The sequence below is a fragment of the Chiloscyllium punctatum genome, chromosome 42 (genome assembly GCF_047496795.1).
Source record: "Chiloscyllium punctatum isolate Juve2018m chromosome 42, sChiPun1.3, whole genome shotgun sequence".
Classification (NCBI taxonomy): domain Eukaryota; kingdom Metazoa; phylum Chordata; class Chondrichthyes; order Orectolobiformes; family Hemiscylliidae; genus Chiloscyllium; species Chiloscyllium punctatum.
This window is the reverse complement of record NC_092780.1, coordinates 28,929,368-28,954,822: the sequence shown is the minus strand read 5'-3', so window position 1 is coordinate 28,954,822 and position 25,455 is coordinate 28,929,368. Positions and strand designations below refer to the sequence as shown.

At 39.9% G+C, this 25,455-nt stretch overlaps 1 protein-coding gene across 6 annotated transcripts in view; it reads left to right on the top strand.

Annotated features, from left to right (window-relative positions):
- LOC140465853 (anion exchange protein 2-like) overlaps nt 1-25,179 on the top strand; it is an 89,472-nt gene extending 64,293 nt beyond the window's left edge. For 4 of the 6 annotated variants that reach the window (XM_072561708.1, XM_072561706.1, XM_072561705.1 and 1 more), the window contains 9 exons: nt 728-876; nt 1,988-2,182; nt 5,386-5,562; nt 7,444-7,533; nt 9,877-10,034; nt 16,323-16,576; nt 18,429-18,598; nt 19,768-19,941; nt 22,587-25,179. In XM_072561708.1, the coding sequence (XP_072417809.1) occupies nt 728-876; nt 1,988-2,182; nt 5,386-5,562; nt 7,444-7,533; nt 9,877-10,034; nt 16,323-16,576; nt 18,429-18,598; nt 19,768-19,941; nt 22,587-22,667 (1,448 nt within the window). In that variant the 3' untranslated portion in view covers nt 22,668-25,179. The remainder of the gene's footprint in view (nt 1-727; nt 877-1,987; nt 2,183-5,385; nt 5,563-7,443; nt 7,534-9,876; nt 10,035-16,322; nt 16,577-18,428; nt 18,599-19,767; nt 19,942-22,586) is intronic. The other 2 variants (XM_072561710.1, XM_072561709.1) reach the window with 1 other exon arrangement.
- Nucleotides 25,180-25,455: the final 276 nt, after the last annotated feature.

Sequence of the window (25,455 nt, the reverse complement as noted above, 5' to 3'; positions counted from 1 at the left end):
ACCCCTCCAGTTTAATAATATCCTTCCTATAACAGCTTGACCAAAATTAGACACAGTACTCCAGAAGAGATCTCACCAAGGTCCTGTACAACCTTAACATGACGTCCCAACTCATATACTCAAAGGTCTGAGCAATGAAGACAGTTGTACCAAATGCTTTCTTAACCATTCTGTCCAAAAGTCATGCAAAATTCAAAGAATTATGTTGCTGAATAGCTTGGTCTCTCTGTTCTACAAAACCGCCCAGGCCCCTACTTATAATTGTATAAGTCCTGTCCTTGTTTATTTTACCAAAATGCAATACCTTGCATTTATCCAAATTAAACTCCATCTGCAACTCCTCAGCCCATTTCTCTTCTCTTTGTAACCTTAGATAACCTTTTTCACCATCCACTATAACACCAATTTTGGTGCTATGTGCAAACTTACTAAACATGCCTTCCATATTCTCATCGAAATCATTTATATAAATGACAAACAAAAGTGGACCCAGCATCGATCCATGTGGAACACCGCTGGTAACAGGCCTTCAATCTGAAAAATAACTTATTACCATCACCCGCTATCTCTTGACCTTAAGTCAATTTTGTATCCAATTGGCAAGCTCACTCTGAATCCCATATTTTCTAACTTCATATGATATGGATGTCAAACTTGTGTTGTTTCTTGCTGGCTGATTCATTGTCTCAATGTTGCTGTGCCTAACTGTTCTTACTCTTGTTACCAGAGGAGAAGACAAATGGTAGCATGGGTGTTTCTGAGCTGATCATCTCAACAGCCATTCAAGGAGTTATTTTCTGTCTGATTGGTGCTCAACCCTTACTTGTATTGGGTTTTTCGGGTCCTCTCTTAGTGTTTGAAGAAGCTTATTATCGTGTAAGTCTCAAGTTTCTTATCTTTGTAAAGTTAGGAGCAAATTTTTAATCATGTTGCAGCTATGTTGAACCAACACACCAGCTGACTGGAAAGCATGCAGTGCACAATCATGCCCATTAACTATTTATAAACTGAATTGATTAGATAACCATCAGAAGTGCTTTACTCGCTTGACAGCATTAGAAATGTGGTGAACCAAATAAAAAGAATTCTCTTTGGCCTGCAGATAGATTACCCTTATGCAAAAGTCCAATGTTTGTATCTGGACACACACTCCAAGAATATATTCTTAAAATTCCAACTGTTCACCTTAAGCTTTAAGTCTTATTCTGAGCCGCACACTTGCACAATCAGGGGTTTACACACGGGGTGTGCCTGAAGGTTAAAATGGAAACTCGCCATCTGTCAGACAGTTGCTATGCCTTGTATGCAAACAAGCATGTCAATTAAAACAGGGAGGGGAGTGGGACCTAGAGCTTAAATCATGATTTCCACAAGGGGCTTTGGAGAACCTGGTTAACCATTTGAGAAGCATGCAGACTTCCACAGTGAATCCCTGTTCACCTTGATTGATGTGGACCAACCTCTCTAAACTAATGCCAACCCAGAAGCAAGCAGGGCTACAGGTCCTAGGATGGTGAGGGTAGGCATTTGGGGTGGTGTTTGAGGCAACAACATGCGTGCATTAATCCGCTTCCATACAGTGGAGCCTGGTCTCTGATCATCTTGATCATCCCTGCCAATGCACTGAGACCTTGAACCATCAGGACTGTGTAGCAGTTGGTGTACAATGGCCACTCCATGTTAAAAGAATGCACGCACATGCTTCTTCCAAATGCTCATTCGTATCAAGTCCCAACTATTCAAGTGGATAATGTAAGTCTCAAACCATCAGAATGTGGATAAATATGAAGATGGTTCACAGCCAAATGATGAGTACAGTTGTACCTTAACTCTTAAACTGAGCAAATGGTACTAAAATTAAAATTCTCAGATCGTATGTGTTACACTGAATGATGCTTAATCACAAAGCTTTTGTGTCAGAAGTAGTTGTTATTTTGTCAGAGAATGTATTACACTCAGATCTTCACTCTACATGCTTGTCTTCTAGTTTTCTACGACAATGAACTATAGTTATCTGACTGGTCGAGTGTGGATTGGATTCTGGCTGATTCTCATCGTGATACTTCTTGTTGCCTTTGAAGGCAGTTTCCTGGTACGATTCATCTCCCGATTCACACAGGAAATTTTCTCCATCTTAATCTCCCTCATTTTCATCTATGAAACTTTCAACAAATTATTCAAGGTATGTATAAACTAATCAAACTATGAAAGGGGAAGGAACTGAGTAAATGAGTCTGCACTCTGGTAAGTGGTCATTCTGGAGGCAGAATGGCCAATTAATCCTGTGGGGTTATGAAACCTGAACTCTGATACCTTCTCAGCTCCACCAGATTTCAGTTTGAGTTTAGAGGGTCCATAGTCAAGCTTCTTACCCCACTGCCACTTGAGACACTTTAATTGTCAATCAGGGACCTTAACCCACTGCTGCTGAAGTTAACATGGGACGTGTGTCACCATGCAGTCTGCCCAGTCAGCAAACCCATGCTTGCAGCTTATTAGCTATAGGGGGAGGGTATCCATTTTACCACAGGCACTTTTTGCTTGATCAAGAGACTGCAACTATCTAAATACTGCAGCTACAAGAGGAGGACAAAGGGTGGGAAGTCTGTGGTAAATAATTCACTTCCTAATTCCCCAAAACATATTCCAGAAGGCACTAGTCTGGAAAGTGGTGGAAAAATCTCCCCTTGCCTAGATAAGTACACCTCCTACAAAACAGATAGCAATCTCATGAATGAGTAGAATCAATTAAGGATAATCTGACTAAATAAGAATGGAGATATGATGAAGCTAAAGAGCAATTCATCTTTCTTTCATTTTTAATACTTTATACAATTTGGCAGGAAGATAGAGGCATAGATAGTTTTCTAAATGGGGATAGGCTTTGGAATTCTGAAACACGAAAGGACTTGGGAGTCCTAGTTCAGGATTCTCTTAAGGTTAATATGCAGGTTTAATTGGCAATTAGGAAGGCAAATGGAGTGTTAGCATTCATTTTAAGAGGGGTGAAATACAAGACCAAGATGTATTGCTGAGGTTGTCTTTTCGGAAGGCTGATAGGGGAGGGGAGTGAAATATATCCCTGGTGGTGGGGTCCGTTTGGAGATGGCGGAAATGACGAAGGATGATACGCTGTATATGGAAGTTGGTGGGCTGGTAGGTGAGGACCAGTGGGGTTCTGTCCTGGTGGTGATTGGAGGGGTGGGGCTCAAGGGCGGAGGAGTGGGAAGTGGAGAAGATGCCCGAAAAGACCACTCCCTCCGTGAGTCCCTTGTCAGGTCCACATCCCCCACCAACCCAACCTCCACTCCCGACACCTTCCCCTGCAACCGCAAGAAATGCAAAACTTGCGCCCACACCTCCCCCCTTACTTCCCTCCAAGGCCCCAACGGATCCTTCCATATCTGCCACAAATTCACCTGCACCTCCACACACATCATTTACTGCATCCGCTGCACCCGATGTGGCCTCCTCTATATTGGGGAGACGCCTACTTGCGGAACGTTTCAGAGAACACCTCTGGGACACCCGGACCAACCAACCCAACCACCCTGTGGCTCAACACTTCAACTCCCCCTCCCACTCCACCAAGGACATGCAGGTCCTTGGACTCCTCCATCGCCATACCATAGCAACACAACGGCTGGAGGAAAAGCGTCTCATCTTTCGCCTAGGAACCCTCCAACCACAAGGGATGAACTCAGATTTCTCCAGTTTCCTCATTTCCCCACCTTGTCTCAGTCCCAACCCTCGAACTTAGCACCACCTTCCTAACCTGTAATCTTCTTCCTGACCTCTCCGCCCCCACCCCCACTCCGGCCTATCACCCTCACCTGAACCTCCTTCCACCTATCGCATTTCCAACGCCCCTCCTCCAAGTCCCTCCTTCCTACCTTTTATCTTAGCCTGCTCGGCACACTCTCCTCATTCCTGAAGAAGGGCTCATGCCCGAAACGTCAATTCTCCTGCTCCTTGGATACTGCCTGACCTGCTGCGCTTTTCCAGCAACACATTTTCAGCTTATAAGTATGATACATGAGATGGATAGTTTGTCATATAAGGAGCAGTTGGTGCCTCTGGGTCTATACTTGATGGGGTTTGGAATGATGAGGGGTACTTTATTGAAACTTACAGAATAATGAAAGGCCAGGCAACAGTGGATGTGGAGAAGATGTTTTCACGAGAAAGAGAGACTAGAACTTGAGGGTAGAGTCTCAAAGTGAGGGATGACCCTTTAGAACTGAGATGAGGAGGAATTTCTTCCACCAGAGGGTGGTTAATCTGTGGAACTCAATTCCGCAGAAGGCTGCGGAGGTCAAACAACTGAATATACTTAAAACAGAGATAGTTAGGTTCTTGATTGGTAAGGGGATCAAGGATTATGGGGAGAAAGCAGGGGAATGAGTTTGAGAGATATATCAACCATGGTGGAGCAAACTTGATGGGCCAAATTTCTAAATTCTGTTCCAATATCTTATGGTGGTATGGTCCAATAGTCTTAATATGTCTTCATATTGTTTTATAAAATATTTCGGGATGAATTTAACTTTGCCTGTCTGGCAGTAGCTGGTCGTTGTCAGAACTACCCATGGCAACTCATTTGGCCACACCTTTACAAATCCCACAGATTAGAATTTGAACCTGCTCTTCTGAGTAGCTAAGAAAGATCCTGTTTTAAATAGATGTAGATTCACCTTGAATTACCTCATCAAGGCTAAGCTGGTATTTGCCTCTCCTGTTGAGCCAAGCTAGTGGGCAGAACAGTCAGGACACTAAGAGACTCTAAAATGTGTATAATACTGTTCTATATTACTCTCCTTATAGCTGTGACTGTCTGCTGCTTTTGAAAGTTAAAATTAAAATCTCACAATACCAATGGCATGACAGTTAATCACTCTCCTCTGTCCCAACCATCCAATTCCCACCCAGTCAATATTGAGATTCAGTTTCTAATCATTGAGGACTGGTAAACCAAATCTGTACAGAACATTTTTCATCGTTACATATGAATTAGCCATTGAAGTGCTGGAGAAGTCTGGTAGAATTACTTGCGCAAGCCAAGTCACTTTAATGGATGTCCTTGCAGTCTTATTCTACACAGAATATGATGGCATTGCTGTGTAGGCCCTGTGAGTAGTAAAAAAAATCAACTGATTTTTGGTTTTGATTGTCTCTCTTGATGTCAGTCTAGGCTTCTATTTAAAGGAATGAGATATTAAGTTGCAATGATCATTAAAACTCTCCCTGCTGACTTACTCACACATTCTTTCTTCAAAGATTGGCCAGAAAAGTTCCTGAAAGATGTCATATTTTTTATTCAGAAAAAAAGGATACATTTAATGGCAAGAGGTTTTCTTCACTCATTGCGGTTTTATTATTAAACAGATTTTTAAGGCGCACCCTTTGCTTCGTACTTACAATACGACCCCAGTGAATGGCACACAAATTGGGAAGGTACCGGAGCCCAACACAGCTCTGCTGTCCCTTGTTCTCATGTTCGGAACCTTCTTCATAGCCATTTCCCTAAGAAAGTTGAAAACCAGTCAATATTTTCCAGGAACCGTAAGTAACGCTACTAAAAATTTAACTTTTCATTATTTGACCAGAATAAACATTTCTAAGGAAATGCTCAGTTAACTCTATTTATATGATCAAGATCAGTCTGAATGATCAGACTGATCTTTCAAAAATTAAATGTTTTAAGGTGCATAAAGGTTATCTTTTTACAGATAAACTGATAAATGTTTTATACTGTACAGTTAATGTCTTAAGTACCTCACATGGAACCCACCCACACCAATTCCCTCTATATTTTATAAGATAGTGATTTATGAAAGTGGATTGTTTTATCCTAACACAGAGTGTATTTTTTGTTTTAACTCGCACTGATTGAAGTTGTATATCACATTAGTTAGGCTCCAGCTACAGTACTGTGTGCAGTTCTAGTCATTACCCTATGGAAAGGACATAATTGCATGAGAGAGGATGCAGAGGAAATGCACCAGGATTCACCTATAAAGAGGTGGTTTTCCTCAGAGCAGACAAAGCTGAGGGAGGGAATCTGATCGAGGTGTAGGGTAGATAGGTACTTAGCAAAGGAGTCAACACCAGGAGGCACAGTTTTAAGGTTTAGAAAGGATTTAAGGAAAAAATATTTGCACCCAGAGAGTTTTGGGTACCTAGAACCCACTGCATAAATAGGTGAGAGAGGTGGAAACCCTCAAGACACTTAAGAACAATTTAGAGAAACATGTGAAATGCCACTGTGTACAAGGCAATGGTCCAAGTATTGGTAAATGGGATTAGAATAGATGAATGTCTGATGACCAGCATGGACTTGATAGGCTGAAAGGCCTCTTCCCATACTGGAAAAATTCTATGACTAATCTCTCTAGGCTATGTCACCTACATCAAATGATTAGGCCTCCATACAAACTCAATTCTAAATTCTACTGATCTCAACTAATCCTTCAGGCCTTGCTGAGCCAATCTAATTCTACAAATCAAATCAGAATGTCCAAATACTCTTAAACTAATCAACTTCTGAGGCATCCCAAACTACCCTACACTGGCTGAAGTTACCATGAAAGATCTGCTTTCTCAACATTTCCTCTTACCTCAGCTGTGATGACCCTTAGGTTAAACCACCAGCAATCATAGCTCTCTCGTGAGAGAGCAGCCATAAGGTTTGGTTAGATGATGAGTTTACCTTCTTATTGAACTTGACAATATGCATTTCCTTAGTATTGCCACATTGCTGTCTGTCATCTGTCATGATTGCTTAGCACAACTCTCATAATGAACAGGAAGAAAGAGAGAGGGAAAGGAAAAGAGAAAGAGAGAGAAAGGAAGGCTAATTAACTCCTATAAGCAGTAATGTGATAATGACCAGGTATTCTTTTTCTGTCATTTTACTCCATGGTCATCCAAATAGCAACAGAGCATAGCACTCATTCAGTATGGTACTGAGGGTCAATCTTAACTTTTCGGTTCTAATCCACGAACCACATGGTTCAGAACAAGAGTGCAACTAACTTGGCCCTGCCTGACAGTCAAATCAGAAATCCTTGTCCATGGGGCACTCTAACTTCAGCAAGGATTGGTGGTAATTGAATTTTATGAACACTTTGTTTGTATCCTCTCAGTCATATTTGACTTCCTATCTGTCTATTGGATGAACTAACTGCTCCAGTAGCAAGGTTGTGAACTCTGAGATGTGGTATATCTACCTTGCAATGAATTGAGACCTATCTCATGAGACCCATAGCCTCACCACCAAATGTATGAACTTTCCTATTCAAGAAGCATCCCCGATAATACAATAGAAAACTTTCACAGAAAAATCTCTCATTTGCACCTCATTGCTCCATCAGTTAATCAAATGGGCAATGGGCTTTTGATAATTTATAGTAAACTTTACAATGGATTTCCTCCTCTTTTTAGATCCGTCGCATTGTTGGTGATTTTGGTGTTCCTATTGCCATCTTTGCCATGGTGCTGGTGGATTTCTTTATTAAAGACACTTACACACAGGTCAGTATGGTTAGTCATGACTGTCTGGTCAGTTAAGACTCTTCCTTAGCTGGGAAGGTAAGCAAAATTTCTTTGGGCATCGAGTTGGCTTTGAGATAACATGGCTTACAGTGAAAGTTTGAACTGGGCAAAAGTGAGCACTGCAGATGCTGGAGATCAGAGTCTAGATTAGGGTGGTGCTGGAAAAGCATATCGGGTCAGGCAGCATCCGAGGAGCAGGAAGATCAATGTTTTGGGCAAAAGCCCTTCATCAGGAATGATTCAGCTGCCTGACCTGCTGTGCTTTTCCAGCACCACTCTAATCTAGAGTGAGAGATTGAAATGAATTTGCCTTTGTGGCAGACTCAAAATTCACTTCCAGATAGCAGACTGGTCCGTGGTATTTTATGAAGTTATTGCCGAGTATGCAGAAGCTTTTTGATAGGATTAGGATGGGTGGGTTTTCTACAGTTAGCTTACGTTCCTTTCACTGGACCCCTGGTTCAAATATCGAATTATTCCAGCTGAACTAGCAGATGGAAGACCAGCAGTGCTCTATTGTAACAACAGAAACAGAAAGCCCTGGACATTCTCTGCAAGTCTTGCAGCATTTGTGAAGAGAGCAAAACAGAACCAATGTTTCAAGCCATCAGAACTGTCAAATTTTATAGTTGTAACAAGCTTTAAGAATTATAGAGGCAGTGAATGTAGGGGTGGAGTGATTCTGGGATGGGCATGGGTAGAAAAGTTAAATTGTGAAAAGGCTGATGGTGAAGACCAAAAGGAGATGGATATGGAACAAATAAAGGAACAAAAGTTGGGATTGGGGAAGTTTAAATGAGGAACACGGAATCATCACCAATAAATTCCACTCAAAAATACCCAAACACATAAAGAGGCTTCAAAGGTATTGTCTGAAATAAATTAAGTCACTGTTGTATCGGGAAAGCCATTATGTGCCTAAACAAAAGATAAGGATCTTCTTCTTGAGTTACTGTTCAGTTTCCCAAAGTGTGACCCTGAGTTTCAGATCATTTAAATTCTCCTATTGCTGCCACTTTGACCTGTCTGTCCTTGGTTTATATTCTGTTCCAATGAAACTCACGAAACTTAAAAAACTGGACCTACCTGTCTTTCCCAATAGTAAATTTTATAGCCTTACAGTATTGATATTGAGATCAATGTTTGCAGGTTATAACCGTTGCCCTGCTTTTAATTTCTCTTTATACAGCAGCCATTGCTGATAATTCTATCTTGGCCTGTTTAAATCTCCTTGAGATCCATCTTCTGTTTCTTTATTTGTTCCATTCCCACCACCTTTTGCCATCACACCTCTGACCTTTAATTGTAGAATTCCACCCTATTACCCACCTTACCTTTTAAACTTTTGTTTTGCCTACTTTCAGCACTTCTGTACTTGATCAAAATGTGTTACATCTCTAATTGCTTTTAGTTCTGACAAAAAGCTCATTGACCTGAAATGCTAACTCCACACTGTCTCCACAGATACTGTTAGACCTGCTGCATATCTCCCGCATTCTCTGTTGTTATTGGATATTTCTAGCTTTTACACCCGTGTGGCTGTGTTATATATTCCTGGTTAGTTGCACTCCAGAGTACAAATGTGCACATTTTGGCAATCCTAAACTTTGGTTAAAATTGTAGAGGTCTACAGCAATGAAACAGGCCCTTTGGCCTAACTTGCCCATGCCCTGCCATTTTCATAATTAAATTAGTCCCATCTGCCCATGTTTAGTCCATATCCTTCCATACCTATTCCATCCAAGAACCTGTCTAAATGTTTCTTAAACGACAAGATTGTACTTGCTTCGACCACTACCTCTGGCAACCCATTTCAGAGACTCACCTCCTTCTGTGTGAAACAAATTGTCCTTCTAGACCCTTTTGTATCTCTCCACTCTCACCTTTAACCTATGCCCTCTAGTTTTAGACTCCCCTACCATGGGAATAAGGCAGTCAGCCATCTACATTATCTATTCCAATTATTATTTTATGGGCCTCTATAAGGTCACCCCCTCAGTCTCCCACTTTCCAGGGAAAATAATCCCAGCCAATCCAACCTCTACTTATAACTCAAGCACCTGATCAATATTTGCTGAATTGGGATAAATGTGGGAAGGCTCTCTAGAGTGAGGAAATGAACATCATATGATATGAAGTGAAGCTGCCTTTATGTGGATTAATCAGTAATTTGGTTCTCAGTAGTTAAACATGAGATTGACTTGTGAACAGGTCTGATATTGAGCTCACAAAAAAATTGTCTCACTCAATGATGTTGGTTATCATATACATGACTGTTTATTTTACAAAGCTATTTACTCAATTTAATTCTTCTCATTGTAGAAACTCAATGTTCCAGATGGTCTTCAGGTGACAAATTCCTCCCAGAGAGGTTGGGTCATCAGCCTGACTAACCAATTTCCTTGGTGGATGATGATATGTGCAGCTCTTCCAGCCATGTTAGTTTTTATCCTTGTCTTCATGGAATCTCAAATCACAACGTAAGTGTTTTGAAGGCAGTTTCAATGTCCTGAAGTATTGATAAATGTATATTCATAGAGTCATTGAATCACACAGCATAGAAACAGACCCTTCAGTGCAACTAGTCCATGGTGACCATAATCCCAAACTAAATTAGTTCCACCTGCCTGCACTTGGCCCTTATGCCTCCAAACATTTCTTATTCATGTACTTACCCAAATGTCTTTAAAACATATGGCTGTACCTGTATCCACTACTTCCTTTTGAAGTTCATTCCACACACAAACCACTCTCTCTGTAAAATGTTGCCCCTCATGTCTTTTTTATACCTTTCACCTCTCACCTTAAACATATTCCTCTGGGTCTTCCTCCACCCAAGGCACCTACAATTCACCTTATCTATACCCCCCATTATTTTACAAACCTCTACAAGGTCACCCCTCTACCTCCTACACTCCAGTGAAAAAGACTCAAACTATCAAAGCCTCTCCAAATAACTCAAACCCTCCAGTCCTGGCAACATCTTGGTAAATCCTTTTTGAACCCTCCCCAGCTTTATAATATCCTTCCTATAACATGGTAATCAGAACTGGACACAGTATTCCAGAAGAGGCTTCATCAATGTCCTATATAACCTCAACCTTTTATCCCACCTCATATACTCAAAGGTCTGAGCAATAAGGACAAGTGTACCAAATGCCTCTTAACCACTATGTCCAAATGTGATGCAAACTTCAAAGAATTGTGTACTTGAACCAGTAGGTTTCTCTGTTCTACAATATTGCCCAGGGCCCTACTTTTAATTGTATAAGTCCTCCCCTTGTTTGTTTGACCAAAATGCAATACCTCACATTTATCCAAATTAAACTTCACCTACCACTCCACAGTCCATTGACCCAATTGATCAAGATATCATTGTTATCTTCCTCACTGTCCACTATACCACCAATTGTGGCATCATCTGCAAACTTACTAAACATGCCTTCTACATTCTCATCTAAATCATTTATATAAATGACAAACAAAAGTGAACCCAGCACCGATCCATGTGGAACACCACTGGTCACAGCCCTCTATTCCAAAAAACACCACCATTCTCTGTCTCCTGCCATTAAGCCAATTTTGTATCTAAATTGGCAAGCTTACCCCAAATCCCATGTGATCTAACTTTACTGATTAGTCTACCATGCAGAACCTTATCAAAGCCTTTAGTAAAATCCAAGTAAACAAAGTCTACCAGTCTGCCCTCATCAATCTTCTTTGTTATTTTCTCAAAAAACTCATTCAAGTTTGTGAGACATGATTTCCCTTGCACAAAACCAGGCTGACTATCCCTAATCATTCCTTGCCTCTCTAATGCATATAAATCCGATCTTTCAAATCCTCTCCAACAGCTTACCCACTACCGATGTCAGACTCACAGGTCTCTCATTCCCAGATTTCTCCTTACACCCTTTCTTAAACAAAGCCACTCCTCAGTCATCTAGCCCCCCTTCCATGTTTATAGATGATACAAATATTTCTGCAAGGGGCCTCGCAATTTCCTCACTAAATTCCCACAACCTCTTGGTATACCCAGATCAGGTCCCAGAGATTTATCCACCTTTATATTTTCTAATACCTCCAGCAATTCCTCTTCTGTAATGTGACCTGTATTCAAAATATCAATATTTATTTCACTGATTTCTATAGCCTCTATTTCTTCCTTCACAGTAAAAACTGAGTTCAAAAGCCAACGTCATGTTCAATCCCTCGCTCATTCATGTTGAATGAGCTATGTCTGAAAATAGAACCTGCAAAGTTTGAAGGACTACAGCTGAAAGTCAGGATGAGAAATGGCATTATCCACTGTCCATTATCCTTTTCTTTCAAATTCCTTTGTACTGCAAAATCATTGATGCGCAAGTTAAGTGGATTGGCCATGCTAAATTGTCCCAACGTGTCCAAGGAAGTGCAGGTTAGGTGAATTAACCATGGAAAATGCAGGTTTTCGGAATAGGGTGGGATGCTCCTCGAAGGGTCAGTGTAGACTCAATCAGTTGAATGGCCTCTTTCCACACTGTAAGGATTTTATGATTCTACAAAGGGATGTATCTTTGAATCTAAAATTATCAGAAAAATATTAGAGTTATGATGAGATCATTAGTTTTATTTATTGATTGATTATTTTAATAATTGTTTGGAACAATTGAAAACACTGGCATTATTTATCAATTCTTCACTTTGTCACACTTCTGGTTTATGTTCTCTCATCTATACATCTGCTACCTCCAGACTCAACCATTCCCATGCTCAGCAGGCCAGTCTCCCACAGATTTCAATTTATCCAAAGCCCTTCTACTTGCATCCTAGTCCACACCAATTCAACATTAACACAAAAGCAAAATGGGTAAGAGGGCTAATCCATGGATTACAAAGAGATAGTATATACATTGATCAAGAAAAAGAATAGGTCTAAGAATTGGGAGCAGTTTAAAATTCAACAAAAAAGGACCAAGGAACTGTTTAAGAAGGGGAAAATACAGTACTAAAGTAAGCTTGCAGGGAATATAAAGACTGACACTAAGAGTTTCTATAGGTACATGAAGAGAAAGAGATTAGTGAAAACAAACTTAGGTCCCCTACAGACAGAAATGGGGAAATGTGTAACAGGGGACAAAGAAATGGCTGAGCACCTGAATACATACTTTGGCTCTGTCTTCACAAAAGAGGACACAAATCAGATACCAGAAATGTTGGAGAGTGCAAGATTTAGTGGGAGGGAAGAACTGAGGAAGATCAATATTAGTAGAGAAATGGTGCTGGGAAAATTGAAGGGATTGAAGGCAAATAAATCCCTAAGGCCTGATAATCTACATCCCAGAGTACTTAAGGAAGTGGCTATAGAAATAATGGATGCATTGGTGGTCATCTTCCAGGATTCTATAGACTCTGGAAGAATCCCTGAAAATTAGAGGGTAGCCAATGTTACTTCAATATTCAAAAAGGAAGGTAAAGAAAAACCAGAGGATTAAAAACCAGTAAGCCTAATATTGGTAGGGAGGAAAATTCTCTAATCCATTATCAAGGAATTTATAGTGGAGTATTTAGAAGACAGTGGCAGAATCAAACAGAGTCAGCATGGATTTATGAAAGGGAAATTATGCTTGACAAATCTGTTGAAATTCTATGAAGATGTGACTAGTAGAATTCGCAAGGGGGAGCCAGTCGATGTGGTATATTTGGACTTTCAGAAAGTGTTTGACAAAGTCCCAAAAGGTTGTGATTCTTGTGCAAGATTAAAGTGCATGGGATTGGGGGAAGTGTATTGAGATGGATAGGAGACTGGTTGGCAGAGGGGAAACGACGAGTAGGAATTAATGGGTTCTTTTCAAATTGGCAGGCAGTAACTAGTGGGGTGCCGCAGGGATGGATGCTAGGATCCCAGCTTTTCACAATATATATTAATCATTTGGATGAGGGAACAAAATGTAACATCTCAAAGTTTGCAGTTGATAGTAAGTTGGGTAGGAGGATGAACTGTGACGAGGACACAGAGATCCTTCAGCATGATCTGAACAGGTTGGGTGAGTGGGCAAATCAATGACCAATATAGTATAAATTGGATAAATATGAGGTTATTTACTTTGGAAGCAAAAGCAAGAAGGCAGATTAATCCCTGTATGGTTGTAAATCAGGACAGGGGAGTGTGCAGTGGGACCTGGGTGTCCTTGTGCACCAGTCGCTGAAGGTAAGCATGCAGGTGCAGCAGGTCGGAAAGAAGGAAAATGGTATGTTGGCCTTCATTGTGAGAGGTTTCAAGTACAGGGATGTCATGTTTTAGTTATACAGAACCTTGGTGAGAAGGAGAAAGTGAGGATGCTGGAGATCTGAGTTCAAAAGTGTGGTGTTGGAAAAGCACAGCAGGTCAGACAGCATCCGACGAGCAGGAGAATCAACATTTCGGGCATTAGCCCTTCATCAGGAATGTGGACGAGGGGGAAGGTGGGGGAAGGGGGCTGAGAGATAAATAGAAAGGTGAGGATGGGGGCAGGGTAAGGTAGCTGGGAAGGAGATAGGCAGATGCAGGTGGGGGTTGATAGTGATAGGTCAGAGGGGAGGGTGGAATGGATAGGTGGGAAGGAAGATGGACAGGTAGAACAGTGCAAGAGGATGATGCTGAGTTGGACAGTTGTATCTGGGTGAGGTAGGGTGAGGGGAGATAACGAAACTGGTGAAATCCATGTTGATGACATCTGGTTGGAGAGTCCCAAGGTGGAAGATGAGGCATTCTTTCTACAGTCGTTGGCTGGCTTGGACTTGGTAGTGGAGGAGACCCAGGACTTGCATGTCCTTGGGAGACTGGGAGAGAGAGTTGAAGTGGTCGACCACAGGGTGATGGGATTGGTTGGTGCGTGTTCCCAGAAATATTCTGCCAGTTTGAGTCCTGGTCTCCCCAATGTAGAGGAGATTGCATCAAGAACAACAGACACAGAAGGTGAGGTGTTTGGATGTGCAGGAAAACCTCTGCTGGATGTGAAAAGATTCTTTTGGGCCTTGGACAGAGGTGAAGGAGGGTGGTCTGGGCACAGGTTTTACACTTCTTTCAGTGGCAAGAGAAGGTGGTGGGTGTGGAGGTGATTGGTGGGTGGTGTGGACCTAACAAAGGAGTTATGGAGGGAAAAGGCCTCTGCAAATGTTGATAGGGGTGGGGAATTATCTCTGGTAGTAGGGTCTGATTGTAGGTGACAGAAATGGTGGAGGATAATGTGCTGTACCTGAAAATTAGTGGGGTAGAAGGTGAGGACCAGTGGGGTTCTGTCTTTGTTGTGGTTGGAAAGGTTCAAGGGCAGAGCTGTGGGAAATGGAGGAAATGTGCTGGAGGGCATTGTTGACCACATGGGAGGGGAAATTGTGGTCCTTGAAATAGGAGGCCATCTGGGATGTCCAGGAGTGGAATTGTTCCTCCTGGGAGCAGATACTGCGGAGGCGTAGGAATTGGGAGTAAGAGATCGTGTTTTTACAGGGGGAGGGTGGGAGTCAGTGGGTTTGAACTAAACACTCATCTTGCGTCGGCCTTGGTGAGGCCACACCTAGAATATTGTGTGCAGCTTTGGTCTCCTTTTCTGAGGAAGGATGCTGTTGCTCTTGAGGGAGTCAGTGAATTTTTACCAGGCTGATTCCGGGGATGGCGGGACTGATGTATGAGGAGAGATTGATCAGGTTAGGATTCTTTTCACTGGAATTCAGATGAGTACAGGGCGATCTCATAGAGACTTATAAATTTCTAACAGGACTAGACAGGGTAAATGCAGGGAGGATGTTCATGATAGTGGGTGTGGCTAGAACCAGGGGTCAGCGTGGACCATTTAGGATGGAAATGAGGAGACATTTCTTCACCCAAAGAGTGGTGAGTCTGTGGAATTCATTACCTTAGGAAGTAGTCGATGCCAAAACATTGGATGTATTCAAGAGGCATCTAGAAATAGCACTTGGGGCAAATGGGACCAAAGGTTATCGGGAGAAAGCAGGATTAGGATATTGAGTTGTTCGATCAGCCAAGATTGTGATGAATGGCAGAGCAGGCTCAAAGGACCAAATGCCCTCCTCGTGCTCCTATCTTCTATGTTTCTATGTTCCTGTCCCTTCATTATTGATCTATATTAGTTTCAATCCCTCCAAATTCAAATTTAAAATGCTTATCCTTATGTTTAAATTCCTTTATATTTGTTAGTCCTTTGTACATTTCCATCACTGTAAACCCCACTGCCCCATAACCATGCATCACACAGACCTCTGTTTGTTTCATTCTGATCTACCGTGTTATTTATTTCTCTTTATGCTGCGTTTGGTGGCCTTTCAACCAGCCAGGATAATGCTGTGGAAATCCATCCCTAAGTCTTTTGACCTTCCTCTCCTCTTCTTTATAAAACCTACTAATTTGTCTAAGTTTGAAGACCCTCCCTACTATCTTCTTGTATAGTCACACCACATTGTCCTTTCATAAATAATATGAGCAGATTCGAGGAGCCTTAGACAGGCATAAATTGGACACCAGACTACTGCATATTAATAAACATTGACTAGTTCAGTAGGCCTTCATTTATAACCTTCTTTACTCAGGTTCCAATTCCGCGTGATCTGATATCAGTTATGATGTAGTCTCACATCTAATGCACAGACATTAACCCCATATGTTACAAAGTAAGGTCACCATTTCAAAATGATTATCTCTGGTTATAATCACTAAATAAATGGTTCCTTGAGTGAATAGTGATTCCAAATTGCTCTTAAAATGCAACCATCCAACTGGTTTGTTTCTCTTTCAGACTTATCATTAGTAAAGCAGATCGTAAGCTGGTGAAAGGCTCTGGATTCCATGTGGACTTGCTGTTGATTGTGGTAATGGGAGGAATTAGTGCCATTTTTGGAGTCCCTTGGCTCAGTGCTGCCACCGTGAGGACAGTTACTCATGCTAATGCCTTAACTGTGATGAGCAAATCTGTTGCACCAGGTGATAAACCCCAGATTCAAGAAGTAAAGGAACAGAGAATAACTGGACTTCTGGTTGCTATTCTAGTGGGTGAGTAAGAACAAATTAGTCAGTGTACATTGTGATATGAGGAGCTGGTATTGGACTAGGGTGGTCAAAGTTAAACCCTAGGTTATCATCCAACAGGTTTATTTGGAAGCTGTTGGACGATAATCTGGTGTTGAGTGATTTTTTTTTTAAACTCAGTGCATGTTGTACAGCTGCATTCTTGATAATTCTTCAAAGGATTTGTTTTAGGTCTTTACTGCAGCAAGCCTGTCTTTCAGGTGCATTACTCAGTAAGTTGTTTTGCAAGTTGACATCGCTTAGAAGCATTTATGACCTGAGAGATCAGTCACAGGATCATTGATGATGATTTATATTATAAGACAAATAACAGTATAAGGTTAATAATTTTTGGAATACATACATTAACATTTGTTGTGCATGCTTACATTTGTTGTTCGTGAGTGAGTGGATGTTGTTTTGTTTCATATTTAGACCTGTACAGGTTGTAGCTCTTCATAAAAATAAGAACTGTGGATGCTGGAGATCTGAAACAAAAGCAGAAACGATCTAACAAGATCCAAGGGTAGAAAGCAGAGTAAATATTTTGAAACTGGGACTTTTCATTCAAATTCTTTAGTTTGTGATAGCTTGGATCAGTATAGCTATTCTCTACCTTTCTTTATCTACCTGTTGAGAAGCTGTGGTTCTTTCTTTCATAATGAATTCTCCTCAGAATGTCTACTTAGAGCCAGATTTCTTAATGAGTTCCAAACTTTAAAATGCCCAAGCTATTGTATCATGCTTCCACATTAGGTATTGGTTTAGCCTAGATCTAGAGTGGAGTCCCACTCGTTATCTTTTATTCAAGATAATTAGCCATTTAAACTGTTTCAACTATTAGTACAGAGGGAGCTCAATCTTTCAGGCTTTTTGTGATGTACACACACCTCCAGGGAAACCATTATCGTGAATTTTCATTCACTCTTGGATATGTTCATTGAATTTGCAATGTGTCCTGAGATTTTTCTAGAGATAAGTATACTTTGTTCCAATGTCTATTGAATCCATAAGGGAGGGTAAATTGGCTACTGGAAGCCATTCCTAAGATTTGTTGCATCCATATTAACTTCCTTTACAAAATATGTACTATTATACCTCCAATTCATGACAATTGCAGTACGAGCAGAGGTTTTGTCAGGTAGCTGTGAGCAAACAGAAAATGTATTGTGTTGTGCAATTGGAACTATGATAATTGCACATTGTACAACAGTACCTCATCTAATCACAGTCACCTAATTTTTGGGAAGTACCTTAACTGCTTTAGCATACAGTTATGTAGGTGAAAATAGGGGCCATTTTTCACTTAGCGACAGCATCAAAATCAGAAACAAGATATTGGGTCAAGATCACATGTTGTTTGAAGCACCAGAGAAATGTTATGCTTTTGTTTTGAATTGTGCAACAAATATGAAGTCTTGCATTCCTTTTATAATTTTCACAAACTTAAGAGGTCCCAAGCAATTTACAGTATGAAGAATTTACTTTGATTTGCACTCGGCAACATGTCACAAATAGCATTGTACATTCACTTGTAACCCCTTCAAGCTTCTAAAAAGGTCAATTAATAGTTTTCTGAAAATGGAAAAGTTGCCAGTCTTCAGACATCAATGAGCTGACAATGTGTATAAGACCAGGTACTGAATAACAAAGACTTTATTTTGACTGGCAGACCTGTAAGAAACCAATAGTATCCATCACTTTGCACCAATAGCGCTCTCATCTGACCACTCACTGCAAATTGTGAATCAACTATTTAGGCAAACAAGTATAAAACTTGGTTGTAAATCAATCAATTAAATGTTCTCTCAGTATGTTGAATGGTTTAATTTTGCAGGTTTGTCTATTTTGATCGGACCTGTTTTGCGTATGATCCCACTTGCTGTTCTGTTTGGAATCTTTTTGTACATGGGAGTGACATCTTTGAATGGAATTCAGCTATTTGATCGAATACTCCTGTTCCTGGTCCCACCTAAGTACCACCCAGACTGCGTCTATGTCCGCAAGGTTAGTTCTTGCATTCAATCAGTATGATCTACCAAAGAGGCGAAAGTGAGGACTGCAGATGCTGGGGTTTAGAGTTGAGTGTGGTGCTGGAAAAGCACAGCAGGTGAGGAGCAGGAGAATCGATGTTTCAGGCAAAATTCCTTCAGCTTCCTGATGAAGGTTTTTGCCTGAAACATCAATTTTCCTGCTCCTCGGATGCTGCCTGACCTGCCGTGCTTTTCCAGCACCACACGTGATCTGCTGAAGAGGCAGATATTGATCACAATGGACCAGAATTATTTTAGATCTAACAGTAAGGCTTACTGCCAAGTGTAAAGTAGACAGAAACTTTGTGCAAACATCAATGTGCAGTTAAGATACAAAGTCAGTAAATAGTTGTTTAATTTGGCCTAATTCTCTAGTCATTATGCTGGTATCGCAATAAGAGACTTGGTATTGAAATACTTTGAACAGCTTGAAGCTGCAGTTCTTATGGGTAGATACCACTAAATTCATCAGAATTAGTGAGGAATTGTCTATTCCACTAATGTTTTAGTAGTGTGGAAAAGGCCTTAATTCATGTCCTACAACCTTTTTGAAACTGAAAATTAACTGTTACAAATAGAAAGCTTCATTCCTTCAGATTTTAATTATTGAGATCTCTAAAAATTAACATAAATAAATTTGTTTTTACTTTTCCTATCTGTCACTTCTTTCACACTGTTTCTGTTCATCCTATCTTCCTTTCACTCTTTATTTTGATTTCTGTACATGATTGGGCACAGATTAAACATTCTAACTTGTTTCTGGTTCAAAATGAATGCTCTTCCTGAAGCACTTGATTTTTATAAAAAAAAGCTTGCCTTTTTCACATAGATCTCAGAACTCCTCTGAGGCTTTTGCTTCAAGATCACTCTTAATTACAGGATATTCAGCACAAACTCACTTAGAACTTTCAATGACAAGTGCAGTGAATGGCTGGCCCCATCTATTGCTTACAAAATAGGACATTATGAGTATTGCACTTTCTTTCCAGGGTACCAGCAAAGTCAATGACAATCTGATCTAGAATAACTTGCAAAAAAGGAAAGTAACTTTTTTTTTTAACAAGATCATTTCTCACAGACTGAATGTTAAAGGCTTTGGATTCTTCCTGAAATGACTTCAAAATTTCAATGTTTGTTCTCTAGGTTCGAACCAGGCGTATGCACCTGTTTACTTTCATTCAGATTCTATGCATTGCAATTCTGTGGGCAATCAACAAGTCTGTTGCAGCCTTGGCTTTCCCCTTCGTGCTCATCCTGACCGTTCCCTTCAGGATGTTTGTACTCAACAAGATCTTCACAAAAGTAGAGATGAAAAGTGTAAGTATTTAAATACCGAAGTAAGAAAGCCTTCTGAACTTTCCTTCTGCAGGTGGTATTAGCCTCGAGTGCCAAAATCCACAGGAACAATAGTTTGGCATCTGATGAAGAATTAAATGTTAATCTTCTCGACACCATGACAACTAAAAGAGAAGAATCACTTTGAAAATACTAGTCTTAAAAATAATGTGTTTGATCAATTTTGTTTGCTAGCTGTAATAATATGAACTGACAATTCATCTAATTGAGTAACAGAGTTTATGTACCTTTCAATTACCCTGGACAGGCAGCGCACTTTGATTAATAGGTGTGTTGGTCCATCAGTGAAGGTGGGACAATTGGAAATGAATGGTCAGGTGATGAAACTTCCAGGAATATGTCCAACAGAATGGCAATTGAATAGCTGAGGCCATTTTCCCTGGAGTGAGAGGCTGACGCTGACCTTTATAGTGGTTTATTAAATTCTCAAGGGGCATGGATAGGGTGAGTAGTCAAGGTCTTTTCCCCAGGTTAGTGGAGTCCAAAGCTAGAGGACATAGATTTAAGGTGAGAGGGGAAAGATTTAAAAGGGCAACATTTTCATGCAGAAGTTGGTGCATGTGTGGAATAAGCTGCCAGTGGAGGTGATGGACGCTGGTACAACATTGAAAAGGCATCTGGGGGTGGGTACATGAATAGGAAGGGTTTAGAGGGAAATGGGCCAAGTACTGTCAAATGGAACTAGATTAATTTAGGATATCTGGTCAGCATAGATTAGTTGGATCAAAGTGTTTGTTTATAAACTATAGAAGACAGGTTTCTCCTGTCCATTCTTTATGAACCAGGCATATGTTGACTCTTTCTTTTTATCTGCTTGAGGGAACTTTTATATATTTTGATGGAGAAAAAATTTCAACCTTCTCTTGTTTGTTCTCATTGAGACATCTGCTCAATATTAGGGTTACATACTTAAAATGGAAGCAATTTTACAGGTTGAAAAAGTCTCCTTCTCCTTGTTAAATCCTTTCTGGCATGTCCTGGAACTCAGAAAAGGTAGTGGATAATTAGGTTTAGGTTTTTCTGTTGAGACCCATAAAGGTCATTTTTAAATTAAATTATGTTGATTTGTCATTGTACTTTATGAATATCAATTTTTATGATGACTTATGAGAAAAATTTGCTTCAGTATTAGCAATTAATTTGCAAACCTAAAAACAAAATGTTCCATTGACATTACTAAAACTGAAACAAGACCCAAAATCATAAACAACAAAATTTTGGCTAAATATTTGAATAAACTTTCCTTTCCAGTGGTGATCTGCAATACTCCCTTTAAGAACCATTGGTTATAAAGTCTTGTTTACTCCCATTCCTAATTATCAATCCACAGTTGACTTGAGCTAACTCTATCCTCATTTCATTGAAATTCCCCGTATTTAAGTTAGACACAGTTGTTTCCAACCCAGGTTTCTCACTCTTGAACTGAATATTAAATTATATCATGTAATGATGACTACTTCCCAAGGGATCTTTTATTTTAAGGTCATTTATTAAACCTGTCTCATTAACCATTATCAGATCAAAGATAGCCTGTTTCCATGCTCTACAGAATTATTTCCAATGCAGTCTATGAACTTATTGCTGTAAATGAAATAGTATGGAGCCTTTCCAGTTTGATTAACCCCAATCAATATAAGATTAAAGTCACCCACATTTATTGCTTTTTTAAATGACATCCTGAGATACTTATTCATATCCTCATCATACGCTTCCTTTTAACACAGGAGTAAACAAACCAGATTATGGCTTTGTTGAGCATTTTCATTCTGTTCATATTCCCACACAGTCCAAGCTCCCAGTTGACTTACTATTTAAATTTTCCATCCCTCTCATTGTCTGACTCCTCTATCCTTGCAGTTTTACACTGTTCCAATGAAGCTCTGTATAAGTTCATGAACTTATTATCTTTCTAGCCTCTGTCAGCATTATTTACATTGATTCTCTCAGACCCTAATTATTGCTCTTATATTTCCTCTAGCAATAGGTGCTAATAATAGGGAAAGGGGTGACAGTGTTTCTAAAGACAGGTAGACAGCATGCTGATGCTTAGTTTGGGACCTTATTGGAACATCACAGATACTGTGGTCACAGCCTTGTAAGAACCTGCTTTCCTTCCTCCACCAAATTATCTTTCTTTCCTTTCTGCCTAAACTCCTTTAACTCACACATTCCTTGTATTTTGTATGTGTCATTTTGTTTTTGATTTCTCTCTATGCTTTTTTTGTCCCCAATTAATATAACTGCTGCCTTTTCAAGATTTCTGCTTTGTCACCTAATGTCTTAAAGTTATATTTCTTTGGCTAATTTTCTGATAGTATATTTTCATTTTACTACAAATGCATTTTTCTTCCCTATTTTTGCATTCTTTTTAAAAAGCTCTTCATTTATAGTAGCTTCCAAAATTGACATCAGGTCGAACACTTGAGATGTCAATTCCTGTTTGATGCTGTCTGATTTTGAGCTTTTATGTTTTTCAATGTGGAAAGCAAGTTGATAACATGTCTTTCAATAAAATGGTGGGACCCACAGGTGCATCAAGATGGCAGCATCTATACCCAACTTGGAATTCAATGAAGTAACAATGCTTTGATTTGTTTGACTTGTAGCTGGATAGTGATGAAGCAGAACCTACCTTTGATGAGAAGGAAGGAAAGGACGTTTATGATGAGACAATGATGCCAAATTGAGAATGTCAGGCCCTTACAAGGACAGAACTTTGCAAATGGTGGCTTACAAGACAACAGAAACATTCACCTCTGTCTTTCTTATTCTTCTTTGTTCGTTAAGGAAAATCTGCTTAATAGCCAAAGATGATGATGAATGACTCTAGTCTAATTTTCTAATTACATAATCAATGCTTATTTTAGTCTTAGCTTTAAAGATGTACAAAGATCAAATTACAAGATAAAAACCAAAAGAAGTGCTCAGATTGCTGAGAAAAGGTCACAAGACCTGAAATGTTAACTCTGATTTTTCTTCAAGATGCTGCCAGATCTGCTGCGCCTTTCCAGCATATTCTGTTTTTGTATCAAATTACAAGACCAGCATGTAGTTGGGGCTAAATGAAAACACATTATGATCATGGCAAACTGATTCCGAAATCTGATCACTCTTTCCCCAAATTTAAAAGACAAGTTCAGAGACTCATTGAGAAGAAATAAAACTTTATACCACTTGCTCAAAGACTCTGCAGTTTTCTCTGTTTAAACCAGGGCACAAATGGAATTTTAAGCATTAATTGTTGGTTCCATTTTAACCCAACTTATTAATGCCATTTCCCATTTTGATTCCAGTTGCATCCCAAATAATGTAAAATAAAGAACTGCAGATGCTGAAGACCAGAAACAAAAAATAGAAATTGTTGGAGACATTCAGCAGGTCTGGCAGCATCAGTGGGGAGAAAGCAGAGTTAACGTTTCAAGTGTGGTGACCCTTCATCAGATCCTTCATCTGATAAATGGTCACTGGACTGAAAATGTTAACTCTGATTTCTCCTCACAGATGCTGCCAGACCTGCTGATTTTCTCTGGCAACTTCTGTTTTTGTTCAATCATAAGTAATGTTACTGTGGCTCTAGATAATGATATTGAAGAGTTATTGCTGTCAATTACGTTATATTCCAATGTGCAATTGTAAATCCTATAGAATGTTATTTTTTAAATATGTTCTCCTATCATTTTACAGGGTAAGCTCAGAACATTTAAATTTTCACTCTATTGTACGTTTTGGGTTATTGCTTTATAGAAACTCAATCAAATATACCTTGTAAAGTAAGTTATTTTATTCCTAATTATTTTATCAATTCAACTTACGAGAAATCAGATGAAATTTACAGTTTTGAATCAAGTGTATGATGGAAAATGTCCTTTTAAGCATTTTGTAGACTGGAGATTTACATTGGGGAGTTCATGGAGTGGTAACAAGCATGGAGGACACAATCACCAACTTGTCTCTTCAATGTGTATTACTTAGATGTCCCCCAAATCCATTGATTTTAACATAAGTGCAGGCAAGTTCATGAAAGGTTGGGGTTGGAGTTTGTAAATTTGCCAACCCTCTCGTGACTTTTGTGGTTTGTGAAAGAGGGTTAAGCATCCATCCAAGCCCTCCCCTTAATCTCTCAGGGTATCACGTGATGCTCTGGAACAGTTCAGTGACTAACTTGTTCCTCAATCCATTTAAAAAAGGAAAGTTCATACTTTAAAAAGACTTCATTCAACAGATTATAAATGATCTTTTTTTTAAATGACTGGCTCGTCTCCAAACAAAAGCAGTTTATATTCTCTGTCTAATATTTTAATCAAGTGAGATGCTTTTTTATAAAATGCAGTTAGCTTCAGTCAAGTTCCAGATAGGTTGCCTGATTCCTTTGCGTGCTATTTTTATTTGGGTGTTTACTTACTGACACATTTTACTCTTGATCCCTTTGACAAATGTACTTTGTTGATTCATCCCTCACTTCTCATTAATGAATCCTACATCCCAACAGTGGAGGTTGATGCCTGACTGAAATAGCAGTTTCCTGTGTTGGACTCTACACAACAGAGAAACTCCTTGTGTTTAACTGGACTTCATTTTCTGATTTGAGTTTGGATGTTCATGTACAGGTTAACTGCATAATATCTCAAAGAAAGGAAAAGCAAGCCATAAAAACACAAACACTTTCTAAAAATGCAATTTAAGATTATTCAACTTTTACTTAGGCATCATTGAAAAGGATTTTCTGCATCATATTAAATAATGAACATTTGTGAAAATATATTGTGATTCTGAGAGATGAAGGGATGGAGATGAAAACATCTTTCTGATAAATTCATAGTCCTTTGATTACTAAGGCGGTACGGTGGCACAGTGGTTAGCACTACTGCCTCACAGCGCCAGAGACCTGGGTTCAATTCCCGCCTCAGGCGACTGACTGTGTGGAGTTTGCACGTTCTCCCCGTGTCTGCGTGGGTTTCCTCCGGGTGCTCCGGTTTCCTCCCACAATCCAAAGATGTGCTGGTTAGGTGAATTGGCCATGCTAAATTGCCCATAGTGTTAGGTAAGGGGTAGATGTAGGGGTATGGGTGGGTTGCGCTTCGGCGGGGCGGTGTGGACTTGTTGGGCCGAAGGGCCTGTTTCCACACAATAAGTAATCTAATCTAAGTGGTGTACTTCTTTCAGTTTGTATTGACTTTTTTAAAAATAAAGATTATATATGTTTAAACAGTCTTTAACTGTCTTCTTTTTTGCCCTTCATTGTCATTTCTTTCTCCTTCACTGTCATTTGGTGAAAATCCTGGACCTCCCTCCAAAATGGCATTGTGGGTGTACCCAACCAACACAACCACAGCAGCTCAATAAGATAGTTCAGTCTTGTTTTTTTTTTCAAGAGCAAATAGAGAAGGCACCAAGTACTGGCCTAGCCAGTGATGCCCATATCCATGAACAAATAAAAAGGACAATGAATCCCAGTCACCCAATATCTCTAAAAAC